The sequence below is a fragment of the Electrophorus electricus genome, chromosome 12, assembly GCF_041902795.1.
Source record: "Electrophorus electricus isolate QZ-2024a chromosome 12, ASM4190279v1, whole genome shotgun sequence".
Lineage (NCBI taxonomy): Eukaryota > Metazoa > Chordata > Actinopteri > Gymnotiformes > Gymnotidae > Electrophorus > Electrophorus electricus.
The window spans coordinates 20,818,478-20,842,500 of NC_137508.1; the positions used below are offsets into that span (position 1 = coordinate 20,818,478).

Here is a 24,023-nt window from a genome sequence, read left to right on the forward strand (position 1 = left end):
GTGGCACACAAAAGACTGCATACTAGCCAGTAGTGTGCTCTTGGGAAAGGTTTCTCGCTTTAAACCTGGGCACACTTCAGACCGTTTCACTCTTTAAATCATTAAATCATTCTAGCCACTAGTGTGCTCTTGGGAAGGGTTTCTCGCTCAAGTGGCTGTATTCTCTCTGCCTATATGTCCCGATTAAGCATGGAAAATGTTAACATCTTCAATGTTTTTCCACCTTTCTTAAGATTCAGGAGAGAACAATTAGGGGATTTTATCTTTTAGTTTCACTTTGGGTTTTGTTTGTTATCTATCCAAAGATGTCCAAAGAGAAATTTTCCTTTTATTTTCACCATTGGTTTTGGTGTTTTTAAATTGGACCATTAACACAGTGGTACCTGGAAACTACTATTTTTTTACTAGGTTGTTATACCATGAAAATGTCAAAACACAGCACACCTATTTGTCTGTTGGCAGACAACTACTCAGAAGAGGAGTATGAGAGCTTCTCATCAGAGCAGGAGGCCAGCGACGACGCAGTGCATGGTCAGGTGAGGCTCACAACCCCGTGTCAGATTGACACAGCTAATCAAATGGGACAACTGTGCTCCTGCTCATATCACATGATGGGTATATCTGTGTGTGTGTGTGTTCCCTCATCAGGATCTTGAAGATGATGAGTTTGATGTAAGGAAACCTAAAAAGCAGCGAAGATCAATCGTAAGGACAGCGTCAATCACAAGGGTAAGTGAAACATCGACCACAAAATTAACAGCAACACACATACAGACATGTTCACAAAAGTGTGTGTGCATGCACTTATACATACACTCACACATACTCGCCGCCACTATATTACAACCATTAGCTTCGTGTGCGTGCGTGTGTGTGCGCGCGCGTGTGTGTGCGCGCGTGCGTGTGTGTTTGTGTGTGTGTGTGTGTGTGTGTGTGTGTGTGCGCGTATGTGCATGTTCTAGTAGGTGACATCTCTCTCTCCTCCTTAGCAGCAGAACTTTAAACAGAGGGTGGTCGCTCTGCTCAAACGCTTTCGCGTCTCAGACGAGGTAAGACTCTTTACTGCCTCCTGAGTTTAGGAGGGAACCTCTTCATCATTTGTCCTCGTGTCTCTTGATTTTGTGCTGTCATGTGTGTGTGTGTGTGTGTGTGTGTGTGTGTGTGTGTGTGTGTGTGTGTGCACTAAAGGTGTTAGATTCAGAGCAGGATCCAGCTGAGCCTCCTCCAGAAGTGGAGGAGGATTTGGATCTGGAGAGTGTAGACTTTGAGAACCCCAGTGACAGTGGGCCGGACCTGGATGATGACGACAGTGTACTCAGTACCCCCAAACCCCAGCTCAAGTGAGTATGTGTATAACAACAACAACAAAAATAAATAATAATAATAATAATAATAATAACAATAATACTTTCACTACTACTACTATTAATACAATTCTAATAATAATAGTAATCTTTGTGATCCTTTTCATTTTAAGTCCAGAGTCTCAAAGGGCTTTACATAGAAAAGAATAAACAAAGTTTACATGATAAAGTACATAAGTGAAATAAGATTATTGCAAATCTTGAAATCATAAAATGTAAATCTGAATTAAATAATATCCGTACAATTGAAGAAAAAAGCATAAGACCAGGTGATTCTGTGATCGGATACTTCCACAGTCCAGAATTAAATGCATGCAAAAAGACCCCAAAAGTCTTTAATCTAGACATAGAAACACATGTAGAGCTAGAATTATTAATGTTTCCTGGAGCACTCTTCCAGAGTTCAGGAGATAATGAGAAAAAAAAAATGTTCCACACACTTCAGCTGCAAATTTGAGCTGCAAGGATTTATAGAGATTAACATCAGACCAGCCTCAGATGATCAAAGAGGTCAAAGCAGGTTATAAAGCTTCAAAAGATCAGCAGGATTTACAGGAGCTTGGACATTAAGAGCGTTGAATGTCAAAAGTAAGACTTTGTAGTTAGCGCTAAACCCAATAGGCAGGCACTGTAAATCGAAGGAAACTGGGGCTAATAAGATCTGACTGTGTTTTCCTGCTAAGGCCAGTGACTGCTGCGTTTTGCTCTGGATGAAGCTTCATTACAGAGCAAGCAGAGCCGCCTGTCAACTCTCATTGGCATTACTCTCTCAGCATCATGGAGTTTTAGCATATGTCTTAATTTGGACATTTTTCTTAAATAATACGCAGTTTTACAGATTTTACTTATATAAGAGTCTGCATAATAGCTTTGCATCATCATTTATACTAAGGTCCTTAATTGTAACATTTGGTTTTCAAGATAAACAACAGGCTTTATTATAAAATTGACAAATTTAATTAAAATATTTTTATTTTTTATTATTATTTATTAGAAGCATTTTCTGGTCATTTTAAGTTTTTTTTTTTTTTTTTGTCCAGTCTCCTATTTTGCATATCTGTCTTTCGGAGTCTGAACTTTGAAGCAAAACTGTTTATCTATAGCACAAAAATGAAGGGGAACATTATGTTTGTTAATTATATCTCCAAGTGGCTGCATATACAATGAGAATATTCAAAAACCTTAAATATGCTAGTAAATTGATAGCTCTGGCAAAAAAGCATGAAACCAGGCCAGGTCTCCCTGATTCTTTTATGATTTATCTAATGTTTTCTTAAATTGCAATGTACATTAATTTAAATCTGCTTATAACTTCTGTCTCTCTTTCTGTGTGTGTGTTAGGCCATATTTCGAGGGTGTCTCTCTTTCTAGCTCTCAAACTGAGATTGGTAGCATTCACAGCATGAGGAGTCATAGAGAGCCACCCAGTCCAGTAGGTACACATGCACACACATAAACACACACAAAAACACATGGATTCAGTGGGTGATTAACTCAGACTTGTGCTCTCTCTCTCTCTCTCTCTCTCTCTCTCTCAGATGGATCCTGACAAGGTGAAGTCTACAGGGAAGTTTCAGATGGATGATGTGCCCGACAGTATCACTTTCGTACGTAGCTATTCCCTTCCCTTCCGCTCAATAGGTGGCAGCACCAAGGTTGGAACCCTTGGTCAGCTCAGCTCCCACACTGGGAGTGGGTGTGCAAATATTCGTTCCACACACACACAGACACACACACACTTGCATACTGCCACATGCTGTACTGAGCAGGTGGATAGATATATGCGAAGCAAGCTGTGTGTGTGAACAGGGAGAGCCAGAGGTTGTTACCCCCACCACAGAATTGGAGATGATGGACAACATGGACACCTTCTTGGAGAAGCTACCCCCTTCTGGCAAAATGACCAAAACCGAGTCGCTCATTATTCCCTCCAACAGGTAAGAATGCACAAATACTCAAATTATCACTCTTACATGGTCACTCTGTCTCACCCTATCCCACACTCATTTGGGTGGAATAAGTACTTACTCAATTTCTCACTCTCACTCATTCACTCACTCACTTCTGCATTTACTCCCTTGGGTCAAGCAAATACTTTCTCACTTACTCTTAGACTCACTCAGTGAAAACTCACTCCCTCACTAGCTCACCTCACTCATTCTCTCATACTCACCCACTCACTTGTTCCTTCTGTCTCTTGCTCACTCCATCTCTCTGTCCCACTTTCTCTCTCTCTTCATCTCTCTTTCTTCATCTCTCTCTCTCTCTCTCTCTCTCTCTCTCTCTCTCTCTCTCTCTCTCTCTCTCTCTCTCTCTCTCTCTCTCTGCAGGCAGGAGCCCAAGCCGACTGGCCGGAGGGGGAGGAGCACATCCCTGAAGGAAAGGCAAACCAGCCGGCCTCCCAACGAGAGAGCCAACAGCCTTGACAACGAGCGCTCGCCAGACCCACGCTGCCACCTTCAGGTAGGAAGACTTCACTGCACCAGAACACTCTGCCTTGCTAAATGTCCCCAGGGGCACTATGATTGATCATAATTCACTGAACTAGAGAAGGTTTTACCACCTCGAGAGTTGCCAGGAGATTTGAAACTGCCAGGAGATGTTGAAAGGTCCTGACCTGACCAGCCAGTGCAATGTAGAATGTGGGCCGTTACAGAAGGGCAGTAATGCATGGTGTCTAATTATTGCCTGCACGCGTTTCACGTTGCTCTGCTGCCTTAGATTCCGCGTAAAACAGTATATGACCAGCTCAACCACATCCTGGTGTCAGATGACCACCTTCCCGACAACATCATCCTCATTAGTACCTCGGAATGGCAGGGGCAGGTAAGGTTGACGGGCATCTGCCAACTGACAGTCCTCACAAGCACCTCGATTGCGTCCAGATACTTCGAGTCACTCTACACTGTATATGCACTGGGCTTGACTTCAGTCGCACATCCTTTTAAGCCTCGTGTAGATTCAAAAATTTTTTTTTGTATACGTAGTATATATCTTTCCTATATTCTGTTCTAGTCTGATCTATTGCTATGCTTGACACCAAGAGGAATTATTTGTACATCTGGTACTTGATGAATAATGATTCTGATTCAGATTCTAATTCTGATTCAGATTTCCTTATTCTGAACAGATTTCATTGGTGTTTATTTGTTTTTCTTTTGGTGCTACATGACTTCTTCTTTTCCTTTCTCTCGCTCTATTTCTGTCTGTCTACCAGTATCTGTCTAATGTCCTCCAGAATCACGGTCTCCCTGTGGTGTGCACATGCACCACGGCTGATGTTCAGGCTGCTTTTAACACCATCATTTCAAGGATACAGAGATTGTACGTTTCTTGCTCTCACATTTAAACATGCACATTTGCCAGTGAGCAAATAAATGTGTAATATTCACCCCCTGCTGTGTGTGTGTGTGTGTGTGTGTGTGTGTGTGTGTGTGTGTGTGTGCAGTTGTAACAGTAATTCCATCACTCCTGCTCCCGTGAAAATTGCAGTAGCGGGTGCTCAGCACTACCTCTCTGCTGTGCTTCGCTTCTTTGTTGATCACCTGACTCATAAGACCCCAGACTGGCTCACCTACTTGCGCTTCCTCATCATTCCACTGGGTGAGTACAAAACAGAATCATAAAGAATGTGCTAACCTTTACATGATGGCCTGTACAGTATGAGCTGCACGGTTGTGAAATACCATGTCAGTATGACTATGTGTGTGTATGTTTGTGTATGTGTGTGTTTAGGAGTCCATCCTGTATCTAAGTACTTGGGCAGTATAGATTACAGGTATAATAGTTTGTTCCAGGACTCAGCGTGGCGAGATCTCTTCTATAAAGCTGAGGCTCCTGTTCTAGGTGAGATACATGAGAATATCCTATTTACTGTAATAATATCTCTCTCTCTCTCTTTCGCTCTCTTTCTGTTTTTGGGCCTGTCTTACACTAACTCATTCTCACTCATGACAGTATGCAGTGAGTAATGTAATCTATATTTTTATACATAGGATGTATATAAATGTTTGGAATCCACTAAGCACCGAAGATGTGCCAGATTCCTGGAATGGTGTATCTATCAGTTAATCAGGAACACAGAACCTTTCTGGAGGAGCATTCTAGAATACTTATTCTCTCTCTTTCTCTCTCTCTCGCTCTCTCTCTCTCTCTCTCTCTCTCTCTCTCTCTCTCTCTCTCTCTCACTCTCTCTCTCTTCCCAGTGCAAGATAATCCTGATGTGGTTGCCAGGGTAACGCAGTACATGCTTGGTGCAAATGGAGCCTACCAGCTCCCCATAGCGGAGGCAATGCTGACTTACAAGCAGAAGAGGTAGACACATGCACACACACACACACACACACACACACACACAAACAAGCACATACATGTAAGCTCACATGCTCACACATTACCTCCGCTCCAGAAACTTAAACAGACACACACATACATCATCCACTTACCTATTCAAAGCTTTGGTGCTTTGGTGTAATTCTTTGTTTAGTAAAACAATTAGAAGGATTCATCTGTGTTAGCTGTAAAAGAAATTATTTTGTTCGGTGTTATTGTCACTGTGGGCATGTCTACAAGGTGCAAGCATCTAGTCTTACTACCCTTGCTGTTTCTCTGTAAATGAGCCATGTGTGTCTGTGTCTTCAAAACACTGGTTGACGGACGTCCTTAATAATGCGTCGTAAGTGTTACGTGAAGTGTCTGCATGTACTGAATTGCTTTTCAGTTGTGTCCATTGGCCCAGAGGCTGTGTCTGAACATTGTGGAAATGTCACTGTTTGTCCATTAGTGACTGTGAATAACTCCTCTTTTCTCTGTTTATTTTGTCTTTTTTTTCTTCGCCAACTCTGAAGGAAAAAGAGCTTTCATTTTGATTTTGCAGTAAGGTATTGTGGTCTGCCTGCCCGTGGAGTCAATCCTCTCTCTCTCTTTCTCGTGCGTGGTCCTTCTCCATCTTTGAATGATCAGAAAAGGATTGATCTATGGTAACCAAAGGGGATGATGTGATTCCACAGGAAGGGACCACTGCACTTAAAGCCAAAGCCGGTGGCTCGGGTCATTGTGTGACACTGAGCTCTGTTTGGCTTAAGGCAAGGCTCTCCTGTGTGACATCACTGTTCTCTTCTTCATGCTAGTGTCTTGCAGCTGTATGGTCCAACATCTCCGCCCCTAAAAACTATGACACTCTCCGGGCACACAGACACCAACCTGGAGATGTGCATGCAGTTCAGTCTACAGCTCTTCCTTATGGTCTAGAATCAGGCCAGTGGGAAATTATTCAGCACAGATCAAGATATGGCCAATGCTCTTATAGAATTTTATACCTCGTGTAGCTATGATCAATCAAAGAGCATCTCATAATTTGTCAGATTTCTGATATAAACTATATTGATATTCGGTAAAATCAATATTGCAACCTATTCTATAAATAAAGAGATCTATTTATAGATCTATTTATTTTGTAACATTCATTGAAAGAAATGATCGGATGTGTTGGGCTGCTCGATTTTTGGGTTTCTTAATTTCTTTCCTTCCTTCATTCTTGCCACCCCCGAATGCTGCTTTTTGGTACCAAGCACCTTTCTTCCATCCCCGCACACAGACACTGTCTCTATTGCTGACTGAAGCTAATCATATTTCTCCAGGCTGGTCGCTTGGTTGACTTCAGTCTCCGTGTTCTTTCCTTGTCCTCTTGGTTGTCCCTTTTATATCCTCCTTTGACTCTGGTGTCCTACGGCAGTTTGGTTATCCTGAAGCTGATTGGCTGAAACTGCTCCTTGCTTCGTTTTTATACACCCTGATACTGCGTAATGGGTATGGAATTGTGGCAAAAGGGCGGCTGTTGATTGGATGAGAGCTCGCATGTGATAGCGCTATGCTTTCTTGTAGCTTGACCTCACCAGTATAAGGCCTGTCAAATCAATTAGTCCAGATCCCAAAACCAAGTCAAACACAGACGTGTCACTCTGCTGCTTCAGTTAAAGCCGAAATGACTGAGTGCACCATCAGTTATACATTCAGGCCGTGTGAGACACAAGAACGGCCCGGGCAGAGTGAAAGTGTCTTTGTTTTTGATTTGATTGGACGTCTTCCGATACTAAGTGAAGGATGCTTCGGCGATGGATTACTTTATTTCTTAGTCACTCCAATGGCAATTGTCTGTGGAGTGTTCAGAAGGTAGTAGAAAGGATGAGGAAACTTGCAGTAATGAGAAACCTACCCCCAGACAGTCTCTTGTTTATTTCTGTCCAAACTCTTTCCCTGCAGCCCAGATGAAGACTCCTGTCAGAAATTCATCCCCTTCATAGGAGTAAGTAGCAAAGCATGCAGACATTTTTCGTTCTTCATTTTCACACTGTTGTTTGAAGAGTTCATGAGTGGATTGTGCATAATTCCTGGCTCTTGGTATTCAGATGGTGAATGTTGGGATTATTGAACAGAGCTCTGCTGCTTCAGGTTAGTCCCACTGCATAAAAGCTGCAAATCCCTCATCAAAGTTTCTCTCAAAGTCAATACTATAGCGATTGATAAACCTTGTCCAACTTAAATGTTGTCTTCCTCTCTTTCTCTTCTGTTTCTCTCTCTGTCTCTCTTCCTTTCTTCCCACTGTCTTGGTGTATCTCACCAATGTCTCACCTTGTCTCTCTTTATCTTTCCGTCTCCCTGCCTAGGAGATTCAGATGATGCTGCTCCTGTGGGCTCTCTCCTTTCCTCTACTTCTCCTCAAATATCTCCTTCTCTTAAAGAAGCATCCCCCACTCCTCCCTCTTCCCCATCTGTCCACGCATCATTCTGCAGGTACATGAACAGCGACTCCTTACACACCTCCTCCTGTGGATAGGAACTTTCAGACACATGTGCTACAGACGTACCATCTCAAACCAAATACTAAGCATTTAACATTTCAGTTGAACTGAAAAGACCCAAGAACCACCGAGTGAAGTAATGGGTTTCTCATTTTTTCTGTCGAACTCTTCCCTGTCTCTGGCACTGCAGTTCCCCTGGAGGTGGACAGGGGGAGCTAATGGGACTGCAGGTCGACTACTGGGTGGCTCCATCAGAGAAGAAAAGAGATATGGAAAAGAAGGACACCTCCTCTAAGAACACACTCAAGTGTACGTTTCGCTCGCTGCAGGTTAGCCGCCTCCCATTAGGTGGGCCAGAGGCGGGGCCACAGCCAACCATGTCAATGACTGTTGTGACCAAGGAGAAGAACAAAAAAGGTGACTACAGGCTGTAGTATGCCTTAATAAATTATCATTCCAATGTCATAAGAGACAATGAAAGGACTGTTTGCTGTCATATATATTAAATGATTTCCTTTATTTACAGTGATGTTTCTGCCCAAGAAGACGAAAGATAAAGAGGTGGAGTCTAAGAGTCAGGTGATCGAAGGCATCAGCCGCCTCATCTGCACTGCCAAACACCAGCAAACAATGCTCAAAGGTAATTATTCAATCATTCAGTCCATCCATCCATCCATACATTAGTCAATCTTTAGCATAGTCCCTGTATATCATGGGCTGGGGTAATTAGTTAGTTTATTATTCAGTCAGTTAATATAGTAGTAGGTGCCTACAAGATATACAAAGAATTTCTATTCAGTTCACAAGATGTCCTGTATTGAAGAATTGAATACATTGACTATATCTTATGGTATTCTAATGTGTTACTGTTCATAAGTTATATTGTTGACGCTGAGCTTCCTCTGCTGTGTGTGTGTGTGTGTGTGTGTGTGTGTGTGTTGCAGTGTTGATAGATGGGGTGGAGTGGCACGATGTGAAGTTTTTCCAGCTGGCAGCTCAGTGGTCGTCTCACGTCAAGCACTTCCCCCTCGCCATTTTCGGACACTCCAAAGGGCCATACTGAGGCAGCGCCCTCTGTTGGCTGTACCCCAAACTGCTGACAGCTTCTAACTGACCCTGACCTCTGACCCTTGCCCCACCAATTCATTCTATATGTGCCGATGGCCTTTAACACCCTGCTGCTGCCCAATCCATCCCGATGTCTTAATTTAAACGCCTGCTCTTTTGTTTGTTGTCTTTTTCTTTTGTTGTTGCTATTTTATTTCCTTCTTTTTTTAATGACAGACTCGCAGCAGGGTGGAGCTTGTTCCCGTCAGACTCTTTGCTGAACATTTTAAATGCAGCCCCATTTTTCCTCTCCTAACTGGAGCCTAACAAACTGACCACATGGACTGATTAACTGGCTAATTAATAGCTGTTTGAGTGTCCTTCCATCACCATCGTGGTTTAATCAGGAAAACACAACAGTGCTCCCCCTGACACACACAGAATTAGAGTGTTTGAAAACCATGCCCCCCCCCCCCCCCCCCCCGATGAAACTGAGGGACTTGACAACATTCACACATTGTAAGTTTTGTAGAACATATCTGGTAGTGGCTTACATCAGTGCTCTTAGACTTTTGCCCAACACTTCAGTCCCGTAGCAGCAGCGCTGTCTGTGACCTTCATGACGAGAATATGAGAAATGGCCTAACGGCATATGCTGACCTCAGGTAGTGTGCCCTCTCAACCTCACCCAGCCCATTACATTGGTTGGATATCCCATCTCCACAAAGCCAAAATAGCTCAGTTTGGATAATATTAGACAGGATTTCCCACCTCCACTCCTTCATGAACTGAACAGCCAAAGGGTCATTAATGTACCCATGGATACCGCGTTGTCCCTTGTCACTTCTTCATGCTAGCTGTGCGTGTATGTGTATTCGTGTACGTTTGTGAATGTGTTACTGAAGGTACAGAAGGCTAAAGCACTTTTTTTTAATGTGTTCATCTGTGTTTGTCCCCCATGCAGCTCAGCCATGCCCCTCATAGCTCAGCTCATGTACGCTTTTGGCATGACACCAATGGGTTTTATTAAAAAGACTGTGACTGTGTTAAAGCCATATAGCAAGGGGCAAGCACTGTTTACACCTCACCTGCTTAGTTTAATGTTTATCTTATATCAGTTTTAACATGATATTTTTATCAGCAGTATTTCCTGTTTGGCCCCACCATCCCCAGGTTTGTATTTGGCATTATATATATTGCCTGTGAAGCCAGTAGGACATTCATAAAAACAAGAGGTCTGTAAAGCAGTATAATGCATTTATACATGGTGTGTTTTGTAGGTGGTTAATAAGGCTTATGATCTAAAATAAACCAACCACAAGGGCATTCTTTATGTGTTCAGCTGCAGATGATAGACAAGGATTCATACTTGCTCATGTAACACTGTTATGGTCCTCATTGCACATTTATAAACCCTTTATGAAGTATGCGGTCATGGCATGATTACTCAGTGTCAGTATTGCCACTGTCTTTAGAAGAGTGACAAAGTCAGGAGAAGAATGAGCTTTTGCTCATTGTGTTAAAGAAACCCATCGGTCCAACTATCATTGTACCTCAGGTACGTCCTCTGAAACTGTGTAAAGTCCTGTTACACAGAATACAAAAACAAACTCTTGTTGAAGTAGCACAAAAATGTAAACCAGCATCATGAAAATACTCCTCTGCTTTTATTAGTGTGTAGGAACAATGGAATTTAGAATGTGAATCATGCCCTGGTGTGACATAAGTCATACGTCATCTCCGCAATATGCAGCGTTGCGCCGGGTCTGATTTGACATTACAGTGATCTCAAAAGGCTTTGCAGTCCAAAGGCCATTGGCATTTGTTATAGTTTGATGTCCACTGGTGTATGGTGTAGCTGGAGAATTAAACCATAGTTTAACTTTTTTCTTAATTTTGGCTTTATAAATAGCAGATGACCCATAAAATGTGCATTATATCTGAGGAAGCACTGAAGTATGCAGTGTCATGGTTCTCCCGGAGAGCACTCTGTCTGTCCTTGTCTGTTCCCTTGCACGGATTGTGGGAAATGTAGTTATCCAGTCAGCAGGTCCACAGAGTCTGAAGCCCAGCAGTCTGAAGAATGCCAGAGAGAGTGCTACGTTCATGGCAGGAGCTTTGTTACTCAGCAAGGAAAAACTTGTCACTGAGTTTTTCATTTCATATTGATCACCATGGTACAACCGTTTCATATGACGTGTTTTAATTTATATACTCTGTTAATAGCAGGAAGATGGAAGATTTCCTGATAGAAAAAAATTAGCATTTGTTAAAAAAATATTAAAAATACTACCACTGTATTTCCTGAATTGGGAATAATAAAACTACATACACTAATCAGTCTTTGTTTTGGTTTCTATGCAATCTTGATTATAAATGTGTACAGCAAAGGGATCTGCCTAATTGTATATTTTAATCCCATGTTTCCAAACAATGTAAGCACATGAAATAGAGTATTAATAACTAGAGTATTTCACTGAGGACTGACAAACATCACTACTGTTCAAATGAAGTATCTACTCATGAAATTTGTCCTGCTCCACGCAATCAGCTGTCTGACCTTTGACTAAACAATAGTACTAATTGGCTTGACTTTTGGCCAATTAGCGCTGAAACTGTTAAGAAATACTAGTACACAGCTGTAGTTGTGTTCAATTGTAGGCCTACCAATTGATGTGGAGTACGTACACATACACACTTGAAACATTTAATCATACTGAAATTACTGAAGAGCCCTCCTTACATTCCGTCAGTCATGAAGAAGCTCCTCTTTACGTCAAAGTTTAATTAACTGTAGGTTGTGACGTCGGTGGCAGGTCAGCTGGGTTTATGATGTCATTACGGAGAAAGAAGGTTTGCACCATAGATATGAGAGCAAGAATCGATGGCGGCGTGAGCGTAAAATGCGAGTGCTTCGTCTTTTTCTATAATCTTATTAGGCCTGCGTTGTCTTGCAATATGGCGACCTGTATACATTCAGCAGTAAACCAGCAGCCTGGGAAATAGCTAAATACAAGAAGCGGATGAGTGCAAGCACAGGTCTTTTTCATAAAAAAAGGCACGAGAAAACCGAAAACTAGCTAGAGATAGCTAGTTAGCTAGAGTTGCCAATATGAAGGAGGTACTAGGTTGTGGTATGCGCTGCTCCGTCGGGTTTCTGTCCCGGAGAATGATTACCGGACACCCGCTAATGAAGGAGGAATTCCAGAGGCGCAGACTGGCCGGTTGCACTAGCTTGTATAAAAAGGACATGTTGGGGCATTTTGGATGCGTGAACGCCATAGAGTTTTCCAACAATGGTGGGCAATGGCTGGTGTCTGGTAAGTTGTCATGTCTTCCGCTGGTGCGTCTCAAAATGCTTTCAAATGTTGACGCTGCGTCTGATTGACAGGGAGCAGGTCTATTGTTTACGAAGAATTTGGCAATAAAGTACGGCCGATGGTACTAATCATAAACTGGAAGGGGTCACAGCTTTCTGCAGCCCATACATTAGCTGTCGTTTGATAGCTAGCTAGCTTTCTGTGGCTTGCTAGCTAGCTAACTTGTCTTACGAAATGGAGCCCTAAAATAGCTAACGCAGCTAGTTAGCTAGCTAGCTACTTCGGGTTAGCTGGTTAGCTGGTTAGCTGTGATAGCTAACCTGCCTCACGAAATGGAGCCCCAAAGAGTTATCACCGCTAGTTATCTTAGCTAGCTATTTACAATTTGCTAACGCTAGCTAGCGTAACTTGAACTTGGGGGTAGACAACTGTCACCATGAATGTTTCAGTGATACGTATTTTGTCGACCCTTTTATGTTAGTTTAGGTTTTAATATTTAGGTTGTACCTAAATATTTGATTTAATCCCGATTACATTTGGATTTTTGACAATTGTTCTTAAGGCTCAACTTTTAAACTTTTTTAACTGACAGGTGAAGAGGATATTTATCTGCAAGATGGACGCTGTTGATTTAAAAGCGATTAACTGTGCGCACTCTCACTACAAACGGTCGTGTGCTTAAAAAGGGGGGCAGTCTTGGGGCTTTGGGGTTAAATCGATTTCAAAGGTTTAAAAAACAAGCCTACATTTGCAAGTTGCGCAGCTATGTTGCTTCAGTCCGACGCGTAGTCACGTTTCAACTCATTTACTAAGACACTTGGCTACTAAGACTTTAGCATTACTTCAGATTAATTGTGCTACATAAACTATCCTCGAGGATGGTTGAAAGAGCATTAAAATACCGTTTAAAATTAGCCGCAATTATATATCCTTTCGAAGGTTGCTCGTTCTTTACGACTACGGAGAGAGAAAAGGCTGAGGTGAAATAACCTTTAATTGAGCGACAGATACAACTGGGCCGGGTTACATGTAGACTATTGTAGAATACACAGTCTGATAACACAGCCAACTTTGGTTTACTTGCCAATATGGATACTGTTCCTTCAGATATTAACTTTTTAACTGTGTCACTGTGCAGAGTAGCTGCATCCTTGACTCTGATAAGAGTTTTATACAACGGATACTCCAAATTATAAACAACTGTCACTGAAGTGAATCAAAGTTCTATCGGCTAAGAGCAAAGCTCCATGCCCCTTGATGTCGGACCAAGGTTCAGGCCTGTGTTCTTGGACAGTTCTCCTGCTTGACTACAGCTGAGTACCCTCTGCTGCTCACACCTGTAGATTTTTCTGACCTCAGTGAGGACCTGTCATCCATATCAGATGGATGACAACCAAGACCTGGTTGCCATCATTTCATTTATTTCCAAAGGTAAAATAAACTATTCAAAAGGCTACACATTTATGGTATTTGGCTGACTCTCTTATCCAAAGCAACTTACAATTATGACTGAATACAACTTGAGCAACTGTGGCTTAAGCGTCTGGTTCAGGGCCCCAACAGTGGCAACTTGGTGGTGGTGGTGGGGCTTGAACTGGCAGCTTTCTGATTACTAGTTGAGTACCTTAACCACTGCCTCTCCATGGCTACGTGGTGTTGCATTCCTAACTGTGCGTTGACCGTAGTCCAACAGTAACTGATGTTATTGTGGTGTTTCTAAAGCAGAACTGATAAAGCATGAAAGAGGTGAGAGAACTGATGTTGAGATGCAGGTGAGCCAGACACTGCAATGTTTTACTGTGGGATGGGGAAGGTTAACTTATTGGCTTCCTCACAACAGGCACAAGTTCACCTTCGTAAGTGTTAGGTGATGGAATTGAATGACAGAAATTGATGTCTTTAACCCTTTCATGTTTGAGCACTTTAAAACCAGCAAGAATAGCAAAAAACATCACTATACTGGTCAAGTGGCTGGAAATGTGATTCCTTGTGATTTGTGTAGATTGAAAAGGCAATTTCAGGCCGGAGAGTGCCTGGGGTGTTCAATGTCAGTGGAGTTAAAATGTAGGAGGGTGACTTCTGCAGTTGTGCTTTGTAAATAAACAGGACACCAGTGAGTATGGTGTTGCTAAGAGTAAGTCATTACAAAAACACAGCAGGAAAGAGCTGACAGAGCAGCATTTAAGACCACAGCAACTGGTCAGAGGGGACCTGCCCAAATATTTCTTATATTCTCAAATGGAACTGTACTTCTGTGAGCTGATCATAGACACAGTTTTTGACAAAACTGCACAAAAGTTAATATTTGTAATTTTGTTTCAATATATTATATTTTTACATAGCATCCTGCAAGGAAGTTGCAAACTCCGGTTTCATTATGCTTGTGCAATGACTAAGATATTCTCTTCTACCATTGATGTTTGACGTCTGTCTTTTTGTTCTATGCTAAGTACATATGCTAAGACGTCTGTCTTTTTGTTCTATGCTAAGTACATATGATTATATGAATTGGTCATTGACCAGCTGGTTGTGTGTGTGTGTGTGGGGCCCCCCCTTTTCTGCTGTAGGTGGTGATGACCGTCGGGTGTTGCTGTGGCACATGGAGAAGGCAATCCACGCACGGGCCAAACCAGTCAAACTCAAGGGGGAGCACCTTTCCAACATTTTCTGCCTGGCCTTTGACAGCACCAATAAACGTGTTTTCTCTGGAGGTTAGGAACTGAGCTCTCTCTCCTCACTTCATGGACACAGTTCTGTTAGAGATTATATGTTATAAAGCCAAATATGTTGCAAAAGGTATTAGGTTTAAAGTAGTGTGTTGTTTGAGAGTTCTACCTTAAAGTCTGAAACTTTTAGCTCGGTTTTACGTCTAGCTATGGATGTGGTCTGGGGTAAAAAGCTCGAAATGTCCTAAATTTCCAGCTGGGCTCAAATTTTATAATACCAACAGAACATTACTCAAAGGTGTCTGAAAGTGGGCTGTAAGGGGGCTTTTAATTGGTTTTAAACAATGTAGGATTGTTGGTTCTATACAGGACACTAAATATTAATGCACAGGTAAATGAGTGGGTCGTGCACTGGCTTTGTAAAGGCTGACTGGGTTGTGCGCTGGTTTTGTCTCGTCCAGGGAATGATGAGCAGGTGATCCTTCATGATGTGGAGCGTGGCGAGACGCTGAATGTGTTCCTCCACGATGATGCAGTATACGGCCTGTCCGTTAGCCCTGTTAATGATAACGTTTTCGCCAGCTCCTCTGACGATGGTCGAGTTCTGATCTGGGACACACGTGAGCCACCTCATGGAGGTACACATGCGCACGCGCGCACACACACACACACACACACACACACACACACACACACACACACACACACACACACACACACTTGCACACTACATTTGTACGCTGCAGACAACCTATGCAGTTGTTCAATGTAAAATACATTTGCCTGAAATGCCACTGTGCAGGGTTACAGCCATATTTAGTCACATCTACTCCCCTCTTACTCCATAATACCAATAAATTGGTCTTCTGCTTTTTACCAGAGGGCCAAAGAAGTGCATAGTGTATCCCCAGTGTCATCATTTCATTTAATCCTCGTTGTTCCATTCTTCATTCAAAATGTCACAAACTCCCCCTCTCTCCTAGTCAGCACTACTCTTCATTGCTGCCAGGTGAAAACAGGAAAACATTCCTCCTCATGCTGACGACCTTGGTGCAGGAATTCACAAGAAAAAGAGCTACCCTCAGCTGCTGAACTGAGGGAGGACATTTTAGAACATCAGCCATATTTAACAGCATTGCTTTCTGCTGTGCAGAATTTAATGTTAACATCTTTTGTTTTGTTCTTAAAACGGACTTTTGTCATCTCTGGGATTTTCTGCTCTATCTCTATAATTAAACCTTTAATTAAAAGTGAAATAAGATTGGTATCTGCTTTCCTGACATTTGTCGACCCCGTGCTTGGCTATCGTTGGCACCTTCTCTTGGGACTGTGCTTTTTCCTAGGCAGAGGGTGACTCCACATTGGTATCCACATGGCGCAGGCTGAAGTGTATCTGCTAGGCCCTGCATGCATCACTGTGTCGTTTTGTCCCAGTTCTCAGGTGTAAACACAGAGTTGGCCCAACTCTGGAAGTCAGATAATTGTTCTGATGCTTATGAGGTCTCGCGCTAGACCCTCCCCAAAGCAGTTTAATGTCTTCCATTCTTACTGAATCTATTAAAACGTGCTGTAGCAGTTAACCCCAGATGTGACATCTGCTACCAGAGGCGCCCTTATGACAGCAGAGAGCCGTTGGCCGGCAGTTGCGTGATGCTGCTACAACAGCGCAGGCCAGATGAAGCCTTAATTACACTCTTATACAGATGTATTTTGGCCACTGTTACAAAACACTTGTTTACTGCAAGCAGAACAGGTTCAGGTAGTCAACAACCAGTGAAGGAGGGAGTTGCTGGATTAATGTTTCTTATGTCGGACTGGATGATAAAGACAAAAACAAACTGGCATTTTATATATGTATATTGTGGTGGAAACTTTAAAACCAAAAAAATTCAAGTGTGTATTTCTGTTTGAATTGTTACTTAAAGTTAGTGTTCCCCGAATTACCTGTATAACTCAGTTAATGTCTAAGTAGAATGTATTGGATGGACGGGGGCACACACATAGACACTGCTATATACACGTGTGTGTGTGTGTGTGTGTGTGTGTGTGTGTGTGTGTGTGTGTGTGTGTGTGTGTGTGTGTTCCCATTCTGCTCTCATTTGTTGAATAAATTGTCATTTACTCTATATTGCTGTATTTTATACTTTCTTCCCAGCTGTGCTAATCTACTTTTGTTGGACTTTGCCATGTGTTCTAGTTCCCCGACACAAACATTTGTGCTGTTGTGTTGTAGAGCCGTTCTGCCTGGCCAACTACCCCTCAGCGTTCCACAGCGTAATGTTCAACCCCGTGGAGCCTCGCCTACTGGCCACGGCCAACTCCAAGGAGGGTGTGGGCCTCTGGGACATCCGCAAGCCGCGTAGGTGAGCAGGGCAAGGCGTCCTGGGGTAGTCATCGTGACGTATGAGGAGATCATAGCAGAGCATAACAGCTATCTCTCTTTACCCCCCCCCCCCCCTCCCCAAGCGCATGCACACACACACACACACAAATGTTGTTTTTCTGATATATACTGGAATGTCTCAGGAAAATCCTCTCTGGCAGCATCTCTCAGGTTGTTGTACTGACTGTGACCTCTAGAGGGCTGTAGCACAAAGATATAGTCAAATATTCACCTTTTTCCTGTAGATCAAGATTAAAGTACCCCTATAGCAATGAACATGTCCATCTATCTGTTCATCTTATCTCTCGTGTGTGTGTGTGTGTGTGTGTGTGTGTGTGTGTAGCTCTCTGCTGCGATACGGGGGCAGTCTGTCCCTGCAGAGTGCCATGAGCGTACGCTTTAACAGCGCAGGCACTCAGTTGCTGGCCCTGCGCCGCCGTCTGCCCCCCGTCCTCTACGAGCTGCACTCCCGCCTGCCCAGCTTTCAGTTCGACAACCAGGGCTACTTCAACTCCTGTACCATGAAGAGCTGCTGCTTCGCTGGTGACAGAGATCAGGTGTGTGTGTCTGTGTGTGTGTGTGTGTGTGTGTGTGTGTGTGTGTGTGTGTGTGTGTGTGTGTGTGTGTGCGCAAGTGTGCAAACACGCATACACATGCACACTGTGTATTAAATTCTATGTTGCATTCACTCCAGGGACACAGAACAAAAGGCATTCTTACTAAATGACTTGGGAGAGCGAGCATCTTTTTGTTCTTTTAGTTTAATTGTCATTTTTTTAAATAAACACATTTAAATGAATAGGGACTGGTGAAAAGGAGCTCACAAGCAATTTCCCCCAATTTTGCTTCACTTGTGAGGACATTTGGAAGAACATTTGCGCGCACACACACACACACACACACACTCTCACTTGCTGGGGCGCATACTTAAGCAGGCAGACACATGCTTGCTAACTCACATGCACGCATGCGTGCACACATACTAATTTGAAAAGATCTCCATTGTACTCCAACTGCTGTTTTTGACATTATGGCGTGTGACCTGCTCCGCTCCTTGGCCCTTCGCCTCTCCTGTGGGCTACTGTGGTCATGCACCCACCAAGGGCAGAGCACCATACACAGCACCTCCTCTCAAGAAACAAGAGACAGTGGTTGAATGTCCTTAACATTGAAGCTGACGAGCAGAGTCACTATTTGTCATCATCTTTAGTCCATGAGTGTGTTTCTTTTGTTTCTTTTTCTTTTTTTTTAAACCTGCCTGTTTCCAGTGTGTGCTGTCTCACTACTTCTGCGATTGGTTTGATTAACATGGTGTTTCACAGAGCTGTGTTCTTCACTGCCTACATCTTTGCTAGTGTCTAAACCCCCCCGCCCCCCCAAAAAACAACAACAAAAAAAAACTAGTTAACAGCTCCTTACAGCAGTGACTAGTGGATGCACTTGTCAACTAGTCGACTGCTGGAACCCCTATTGTAAACGCAGGCAAAAGTCTCTTTGAGGCTCTGCTAAACAGCGTGGCCATACCCCCCATAAAAGAATGCCCTGCTGTTCCCTGGTGGATCCTCACCAAAACTGCTTCCTCGATCCCATTCCCTCTGGTTTTCCCAGCTGGGCTCGGCTAGGGCCAGCCTTGACGACGGCTACCGGCTGGAGCACGCGGGAGAGACCAGGATGGCGGTGCTGTTGAGTCATTGCTCAGCTGCTTGTGCCTCATATGGCTTGGGCCCTCTTCACTGAGAGAGCAGCCTTGATGAAATGAGCAGTAGCTTAGAGGGCTGTGCGTCCACTCATGGCAGACCAGTACCTGTCGGTCGGCAGTGATGACTCCTTGAATGTTTCAGTATTTGCAACTAGAACTACCTGCCAGTAGAATCGAAGATAACAAAGCGGAGTAATTGTTTATTACACAAAGAGCCACTACCTTAAAAAAAAAAAAAAGAATGTACAACCCATGCTGAGCATGTGTGAACTGTGTCTGGTGGAGGAAAGTGCTTTCGTTGGACTTTGGGCCTCTTGGAATGTAACCCGGTGTGGTTGCCCGCCTCCAGAGGATCTTGAGACCCAAGCGAATGGCTGAACTCCTTTAAAAGCCAGCACCTGATCCAGCTCAAGAAACAGCTTGAGCCTGTTCGGTGGTGTTTACATTGACAGGAACCTTTCTCCCAAAAATCCCAAGAGTTGCAGAGGTAAAGCTAATACAATGCGCAGAAAATGTAAGACGAGGTTTTTATGAATTCAGGTCTGTCTTATTGACCTATTAGTCTGGTGAATGTTAATTAAATTCGAGAAATATCTATATATATAATCTCTCTCTCATTTTATATATATTATAGATAGATGGAGATATCTATCTATTTTGTGCATTTTGAGCTTTGTATGGATTGCCTGTTGAGACTTGGGCTTGTCTCTGTGTGACCTCATTGTTAGTGTTTTTAAGGTTGGTTTGCGTTTGTGGTATGTTACGGATTCGCATACATCAAAACCAGGCCTGTGTCAACTTACATCTGTCATGGGTTTAACACTGGCCATATAGATATACACTCCTCCGAAGAGACTATACACTTGATGGACTGATGCAGATTTCCTATTGGGATGCGGTTGGTCCAATCATCTACCATTTTAAGATCTGCAAATGAGAGCTCCGCCTTCTGTGTCACAGAATTTTTATGATCACCGTGTGTTTTGTGGAGAGGGAGTCCGGCACCTGTAGAGACTCGTTTTATCTTTTTCAGATCTGGATGTGACTGGGCCTAGTAGATTCCTGTCTGGATGTGCCATGCCAAAGCTGCATTTGTGTCTGTTGTTTAATTTGACGCACCATTTTAAATGCTTAAAGTGCTGCCCAGGGCAGGAATGCGTTTTCACTTTTCTTGTAAATGTCCATGTCCCACCAGGTTATTGGAGCCCACAGGGTTTCTCACAGCTGTTTAGCTTTGCTTGACTGAAGAACGTTGTTTGATGGCTGGAAGACTGGAAGAGAGTGGAACATTCTGGAGGTTCCTTAGAGGGCACAAAACTAGATTCTATCCTTTGCTGAACACCCCCTTCCGTGTGTGCATGCATGTGTCCACGTGTCTCCGCGCATGCGTGTTATCTCTGGCATCTGCACTGGCGTGTATATGTGCTTTCCCCTCTTTCTCTCTCTTGAACAATGAACCATGAAAGGATTTTCAAATAAAATTTCAGTCTACACCATCTGCCATCACACATGTTTGTAAAGTGAAATGTCTACAGAGTGTGTGTGGTGACTAATATATTTCTTTGTGCATTTCAGTATATCCTGTCTGGCTCAGATGATTTTAATCTCTACATGTGGAGAATCCCCAAAGACCCTGAAGCAGGTAAAATTTGTAATTTTGTTTATTTAGTAGTGACTTTACATTTTAATTTATAATTGTAGCAGCTACATCCATGTTGCACTGTCAATAGCTTCACAAAATCTAGTGCACTGTAAATTGCTGCCTAACCACCTTCTGTCTTCATTTGTCATCTGCAGGAGGTCCGGGTCGTGTGGTGAACGGGGCATTTATGGTGTTGAAAGGTCACCGCTCAATCGTGAACCAGGTCCGATTCAACCCACACACCTACATGATCTGCTCCTCTGGGGTCGAAAAGGTCATCAAGGTCAGTGCTCTTTTCAACTCACCTGTTCTGTTCTTGCTGTGTCCCTCGATCCCTGTTATATGTCTAAACCGAGTTCTCTCATACATGCCACATATTTGCGTGCACACATGCACTTGTGCACACTCATCCATTCTCAGCCATTCAGTCAGGCTAAAGAGAGGCTGCTGGTCTCTTTGTGTGGCTGGCTGTCCGGGAGAGCACGTGCGTGTGCTGGCAGTATGCACCAACATGCCCGTGCTTGAGGCAAATTCTCCGGACCGATTTACAAGATTGAGGCAGCAGTTGTGGGTGCCCCGCCCCTCTCCCTAGGGCCAGTTGCACCGTTACCATACCTGCTGCTTCTGAGCACGTCTGCGCACAGCAGACCTGAGGTGCCACAGCCACACACCTTCTGCTCCCCCTCCCAGTGATCTAAGACGCTCACATGCATGCAGGACTGCAGACGGTGCCGTGTACGCCGACTCACCACAGTTTCTCCGCATGTCCTCAAGATGAGCGCTTACCTTCATAAAGGAAAGTGCTTATTATTTGCCCAGAACAGGAATGCTGTTTCCCATCTGGGATGTGCATGTCTTTCTGCTGGCGTTCGTGCACGTCTGTGTGCCTGCGTGCATGTGTGTGTGTGTGTGTGTCTGCCTGCCCACATGCATGCACATCTCTTTGCCTGCCCGCGAATCTGCCTTGCCAGGAGCTGCTTCTCTTCCCCAGGCTGCCTGCCTAATTTTGTCCTTTTTAAGATTTTTAAGCTCTATCACACTGCTGGGATACCCAGTACAGTATCACTGCAGAAACACCACATGACAAACCAAACTATTCTGAAAGAATAAATGGGTTTGCTTCTGCAAGACATTGGGGCTCTGTGATATAGAAAAAGGCACTTTTGCTGCAATATGAGTTGTGGGAGTTTCATACTGGCAGGGAAAAAAAAGAAGAACTTTGTGGGTGTGACTTCTGGCACAAGTCAACCTGGAGTTGCTGAGCAAGGCTCCGCCCCTTGTTAAGCAAGGAGCCAATTGCACTATAAAGAAAATAAACTTTAAAAATGAATACACCTGAAACATCTTGTAGGTAGGTGTAAGAAGGACAACACAAAGTAAACGTAAATAGCCAGTCAAGGCTCCGACCACTGCCACAACGTGCAGATAAAATTGCAGGTTATGCCAGCAAGAGGAACTTTTCATCTGTGAGGAAAATTACAATGCAGAAATGGGCAAAACCTAAAGCCCTGACAACCAACCCATAACTCTATAATTATATGTTTGCTGCTCCCGTCTCCCCCCCCAATCTGTGTAGGTGTGGAGTCCATACCAGCAGCCGGAGAGCATGGGCGATTTGGAGGGCCGCGTGGAGGACAAGTCACGCTCACTGTACACGCATGAGGAGTACATCAGTCTGGTGCTGAACAGTGGCAGCGGCCTGTCGCATGACTACGTCAGCCAGTCCATGCAGGAGGACCCGCGCATGATGGCCTTCTTTGACTCGCTCGTGCGCCGCGAGATCGAGGGCTGGAGCTCTGACTCGGACAGTGACTTGAGCGAAGGCGCCATACTGCAGCTGCACACCAGGGGGCGCCGCTCCACACACTCCGGCAGGGACGGGGGCTTGGCGACCCCCGGCCCACCTGCCAACGCCGCAACCGTGCGTCATAGTGACTCGGACCATTCATCCTCCTCGTCCTCGCTGGCTGGGCCCAACGTGTCGGGGACTGAGCGAGCAGACCCAGATGGCACGGGCTTGCAAAGGAAGAGGGCAGGACCGCGGGCATCTGCCTTCCTCTTGGACCTTGTGAACGAGGACTCGGACTCCAGCGGGTTCTGGCTGGACCCCATGCCCAGGCCTCGGTCGCCCAGCCCTCGTGAGAACTCCAGCCTGTCTAGCCATGCCTCCTCTGTGGGTAGAGCCTCCAGCTCGAGCTCCTCCCCCAGCTCTTCCTCCAGCTCCTCTTCCAGTAGTGAGGGAGAGGAAGCGGAGCTCCGGAGGAGCAGCATGCGGCAGCGTAATGCTGCCCGAAGAAGGCGGCATATGCGTTTGTCTGACAGGGATTCTGCCCAGTCACTGCAGACTGCGACAGATTACAGCAGTTACCCCAAAATCTCCATCCATGACCCTTCATCAATGTCCTCCTCCTCAGGGGACGAGGGCCGACCAGTCAGGAGCAGTGGCAAAGATAGAGGTCATGGCCCCAGGTCTAGTCCCGCCCTCTCTCCAGACCGACAGGCAGAGGCTCAGTTTAGGGTTAGAGGTCACTTCACATCTTCGGGTTTTGAAGATGTGGAGAGGGTAGAGTCGAGGCTTGGCTTCAGGGCAGAACTCGCAGAGGAGCAAGAAAGGGAGAAGAGCAGTGAGGATGACTTGTCCATGGTGCACAGCGGTAGAGAGGAGTTTGATCTAACACCAAGCAGCAGGATCCCCTCTGGTTCGGGGGTCAACGGCAGCACCCGTGCCTATGATGAGAACTGTATAGACTCAACTCCCCCAGGAAGCTCTGGGGCGGAGCCAGAGACAGAGCTTGGTGCAGCTGCAGCGGGCTCTTGGACCCAGGGGGAGCCCCGCGTCAGAGAACGGACCTCTGCTGCTGGTAAGCGGACACATTTGGGATCGGGAGAAGAGGAAGATCCTCCATCAGAGAAGAAGCTTAAGACATGATGCAAAAACGGACTGACTGGCTTTCTGATTGGGTGATGGCTGAACTTTGGAGTGGGTCATTGGTTCATTTTTGGGCTTTTTCCAATCTGCCATGTGTGTTTGTGTTGTTTTTTTTAAACCAAGGCCTCATTGGACAGTGTATAAATATACAAGCTTGCTCACACACTCAGTCC

The 24,023-nt window shown here is 44.4% G+C and overlaps 2 protein-coding genes across 7 annotated transcripts in view; both read left to right on the top strand.

The window, feature by feature from the left end:
- Positions 1 to 11,548, top strand: part of pacs2 (phosphofurin acidic cluster sorting protein 2) — a 35,828-nt gene extending 24,280 nt beyond the window's left edge. For 2 of the 5 annotated variants that reach the window (XM_035531855.2, XM_081724836.1), the window contains 20 exons: positions 463 to 536; positions 649 to 729; positions 990 to 1,049; positions 1,189 to 1,340; positions 2,706 to 2,796; positions 2,903 to 2,971; positions 3,174 to 3,301; positions 3,695 to 3,827; positions 4,086 to 4,190; positions 4,582 to 4,688; positions 4,813 to 4,967; positions 5,100 to 5,210; positions 5,570 to 5,678; positions 6,212 to 6,244; positions 7,626 to 7,668; positions 7,772 to 7,814; positions 8,030 to 8,156; positions 8,355 to 8,581; positions 8,691 to 8,804; positions 9,109 to 11,548. In XM_035531855.2, coding sequence (XP_035387748.1) covers positions 463 to 536; positions 649 to 729; positions 990 to 1,049; positions 1,189 to 1,340; positions 2,706 to 2,796; positions 2,903 to 2,971; positions 3,174 to 3,301; positions 3,695 to 3,827; positions 4,086 to 4,190; positions 4,582 to 4,688; positions 4,813 to 4,967; positions 5,100 to 5,210; positions 5,570 to 5,678; positions 6,212 to 6,244; positions 7,626 to 7,668; positions 7,772 to 7,814; positions 8,030 to 8,156; positions 8,355 to 8,581; positions 8,691 to 8,804; positions 9,109 to 9,227 — 2,081 coding nt within the window. In that variant the 3' untranslated portion in view covers positions 9,228 to 11,548. Of the gene's footprint in view, positions 1 to 462; positions 537 to 648; positions 730 to 989; positions 1,050 to 1,188; positions 1,341 to 2,705; positions 2,801 to 2,902; positions 2,972 to 3,141; positions 3,302 to 3,694; positions 3,828 to 4,085; positions 4,191 to 4,581; positions 4,689 to 4,812; positions 4,968 to 5,099; positions 5,211 to 5,569; positions 5,679 to 6,211; positions 6,245 to 7,625; positions 7,669 to 7,771; positions 7,815 to 8,029; positions 8,157 to 8,354; positions 8,582 to 8,690; positions 8,805 to 9,108 lie in introns of all 5 variants that reach the window. The other 3 variants (XM_035531856.2, XM_035531857.2, XM_081724837.1) reach the window with 3 other exon arrangements.
- A 515-nt stretch (positions 11,549 to 12,063) lies between these two features.
- The window catches only part of dcaf5 (ddb1 and cul4 associated factor 5), a 12,744-nt gene continuing 784 nt past the window's right edge, over positions 12,064 to 24,023 (top strand). Inside the window, exons 1-8 of one of the 2 annotated variants that reach the window (XM_027010585.3) lie at positions 12,064 to 12,531; positions 15,099 to 15,242; positions 15,659 to 15,835; positions 17,431 to 17,560; positions 17,924 to 18,137; positions 20,855 to 20,921; positions 21,077 to 21,204; positions 22,498 to 24,023. The exon at positions 22,498 to 24,023 is cut by the window's right edge and continues 784 nt beyond it. In XM_027010585.3, coding sequence (XP_026866386.2) covers positions 12,324 to 12,531; positions 15,099 to 15,242; positions 15,659 to 15,835; positions 17,431 to 17,560; positions 17,924 to 18,137; positions 20,855 to 20,921; positions 21,077 to 21,204; positions 22,498 to 23,850 — 2,421 coding nt within the window. In that variant the 5' untranslated portion in view covers positions 12,064 to 12,323 and the 3' untranslated portion in view covers positions 23,851 to 24,023. Of the gene's footprint in view, positions 12,532 to 13,237; positions 13,963 to 15,098; positions 15,243 to 15,658; positions 15,836 to 17,430; positions 17,561 to 17,923; positions 18,138 to 20,854; positions 20,922 to 21,076; positions 21,205 to 22,497 lie in introns of those variants that run through there. The other variant, XM_081724838.1, reaches the window with a different exon arrangement.